Source organism: Helianthus annuus, chromosome 14, assembly GCF_002127325.2.
Source record: "Helianthus annuus cultivar XRQ/B chromosome 14, HanXRQr2.0-SUNRISE, whole genome shotgun sequence".
In the NCBI taxonomy this organism is placed as follows: Eukaryota; Viridiplantae; Streptophyta; class Magnoliopsida; order Asterales; family Asteraceae; genus Helianthus; species Helianthus annuus.
Window position 1 is genome coordinate 53,153,071 of NC_035446.2, and position 3,270 is coordinate 53,156,340.

The 3,270-nt window shown below is 40.4% G+C and overlaps 1 protein-coding gene across 1 annotated transcript; it reads left to right on the forward strand.

The window, feature by feature from the left end:
• The first annotated feature begins 797 nt into the window (after positions 1-797).
• On the forward strand, positions 798-2,059 carry LOC118486626. The gene is made up of 2 exons (XM_035983204.1): positions 798-1,226; positions 1,777-2,059. Exons 1-2 carry the CDS (start codon positions 843-845, stop codon positions 1,837-1,839), a joined length of 447 nt encoding a protein of 148 aa, XP_035839097.1. The 5' UTR covers positions 798-842; the 3' UTR covers positions 1,840-2,059.
• The last annotated feature ends 1,211 nt before the right edge of the window (positions 2,060-3,270 follow it).

Genomic DNA, 3,270 nt, shown 5'->3' on the forward strand with positions numbered 1-3,270 from the left:
AACACCGAACTGCTAATGCACTCTGGAATGCATTGATCGAGTACTATGAGGGAAATGAAGAACTGATCGAAAGCAAGAGAGATATGGTGCAGAAGCAATACGACATGTTCTGCGGAGTCCGTGGAGAGAGCTTGTCTGATCACATTAGCCGCTTCCTAAACATGATGACCAAAATGAAGAAAGCTGGAAATCCTGTAACCAATCGTGCTGCAATAAAGAAATTGCTTGACTCGCTCCCCAAGGAATGGAGCTTGCAGTGTATGATGATCAAGAAGGAATTCCTCAACAATCCTAATCCTGTTACTCTGACAGATCTGATCAACACTCTAAGGGCATTTGAAATGGACGTAAACAAGAGAGAGATGAACACTGCTGGATATCAACCTAAAGCAACTCAACCTTCAGCAGGACTGAAGAATGTAGCGTTTCTCGCTTCAGGGGGCATTACTCCACAAGCTTCTGATCTAATTTATGGAAATGCTTCCGCAAGCGCATCTAAAGCCCCACAAGTTGTCGAGAAAACGATCACTGTCGATACTCAAGCACTGAAAGTTTCAACCGAGAATGTGGCACTCTTCAACACTTTCCTAAGCAGCTATGAAGCCCTAATGTCTGGGGAATTGAGGAAGGAAATGTTTACTGCCGAAGACATGTATCAGGTTGATCCAGATGATATGGAAGAGATGGATCTGAAATGGCAAATGGCCATGATCACTCTGAGATTGAAGAAGTTTCAAGACAAGACAGGCAAGCGATTAGGTCTTGGAAAAGCTGGTTTTGACAAGTCTAAGCTGAGGTGCTACAATTGTAAGAATCTTGGACACTTCAAGCGTGACTGTCCGATGTTGAAAGAGGGAAACAGTGAAGCTACTCCAGCTGCTAAACAGATCACTGCCGAAGAGAACAAAAGCAACGCTTCTCCCAGCACACCGAAGGCTTTGGTTGTTGAAGACTATGACTGGAGCGAAGAGATCACTGAAGCTAAGGAACAAGTCAACAAAGCACTGATGGCCAAAATCTCTAGTGAATCATCTGCAAAACACTTTGAGAAGCAGACAACGGGAATCCCAACTGGAAACAATGATGCTGACCAGGGATTGAAAGGTATTCTGCCTTCAGTGGAGTCTGGTGATAAAGCTGAAAAAGATGCTGAGAAAGGAAAGGATAAGGTTCAAGCTACAGCCATGAAAGCAGATGCATCAAAAGAGAAGGCTGACAGAGACTTGGTAAATAGTATTCCACTTAGTTTCAAGGAGAAGTTATGCTCCGAAGCATGCGTTGATGTCGTGGCACATTATAAATTCCTAAATCTGGAGTTTGAAAGGCAAAAGGACAAAGCTTTGAAAATTAATAATGAGCTTAAACAAAATGAGGCTGCATATCAGAGAAAGTTGAACTCAACTTTGGCTGAAATGCAAACTCTTAAAGAATTTGTGTTTAGAAAAGATTTTATCATAAATGATCTAACTGAAAGGTTAGAAAAAGCGTTAAATGAAAAGAACAAACTCCAGATTATAATAGATAAATGGAATGTCAGTCAAAAGGCCTTTACTGACATCAAAAATTGCCAACGACCAACGTTTGTGAAAGACGGGATTGGTTATAAGGATAGGCACGGAAATGAAAGAAAACTTTTCTTTCCGCCTCACAGCAAAAACTACGTGCCTATGCCTACTCCTCATCCCGAAAATGATCTCATAAATGAAAAGGCCTCAGTTGAACAAAATGAATTTTATGAAAATGAGACAACTGCTAACTGTTCTAAAAGCGATGCAGATTCCATTGAGTGTAAAGAAGATGTGTGCGATGATGATGGAGACTGCGGAGGGTCAAAAATAGGAATTGGTTATTCAGGCGACAGTTATTCCACCGTTAACTGGTTCGTCTGGAATTGTTCTAAAAACAATGTTAAGGATGAATGTAATAGTTTAAGTAGGATGGATGACTGTAATGGCCAAGTGCCTAAAACTAAATCTGTGGATGACTGTAAGGGCCATGTGCCTACATTTGAGACCCGTGATCATGAACCTTATGTGTCTGAATGTCATGGTTTGAATTATGCGTGTCGTGATGATAATGTTGCTTGTGAATCTCCTATATTTGTGCCAGAATTAAAAAGGAATAGCTTTGGAAAATTCCTTACAAAGGAAATTCCCGAATTTATTCCTTCCAGAACAGGTATGACAGAATCAGAAAAGAAAGCTACTGAAGATCAAGATAATGTAGAATCAAGCGACATTGCCACAGAAGATGAACAGACATCAGAAAGTTCGCAGTCAGAAATCTCAACTGAAGATCAAGCAACAAGTGATGAAAGCTTCGAATGTTCAAGTTATGAAGCAAGTGAAGAACAAAATTCAAGCAAAGACGACACGTCTGAAAGCTCACTCGATTCAGACAGTGATGAAGAATTTCCCGAAGATGAAAGCAGAGTGGACAAGAAAATGAAGAAAGCAAAAAGTTCAAGACTCTCATCACATACATCATCTTCTCACACCAAAAGACCCAGACATAAAAGATGTTTTCGCTGTGGTCATTTAGGACATACAGCGAAACATTGTAAAACCAAAAAGTTTCATAAACCAGAACATGATTTTATTACAAACGTCACGCAGCAACTAAATTATCTTAAGAAATCTGTTAAAAATCTGGTTGATTCAACTGCGTATCTTTGGAAACAAAAAGAGGTCAAAGTGGGTCAAAACCACGATAGATTTGAAATGAAACAGATTTGGGTTCCTAAATCAAACTAATCTGTATATTTGTATATTTGTATATATCAGAATAAGCTTCAGAAATGGCTTCGAATGCTCATGGAATACATCTGGCACGTCGACAGCGGATGCTCAAGACACATGACGGGGTTAAAAGAACTATTGAAGAACTTCCGCTTTATTGACGGCGACTTCGTGTCCTTTGCCGGAGACGAAAAGGGAGGAAAGATTGTTGGAGTAGGCGATGTAGTATCCGAAGCTCTCACGCTGGAAAATGTCAACTATGTTCCAGAGTTATGCTATAATCTCATGAGCGTCTCTCAAGTGTGTGATAAAGGAATCTCAGTGCTGTTCAATGACATGGAATGCCTGTTCCTGAAGCCGGGTTATGTTGTTCCTGCAGAAATGATCATGCTTACTGCTCCAAGACAGAACAACACATATGTGCTCAACATGAAGAATGCCAAGACAAATGACAATCTAACATGCCTTATCTCTAAAGCTTCAGAATCGGAGTCACTGCTTTGGCATAGACGACTGGGCCATGTCAATTTCA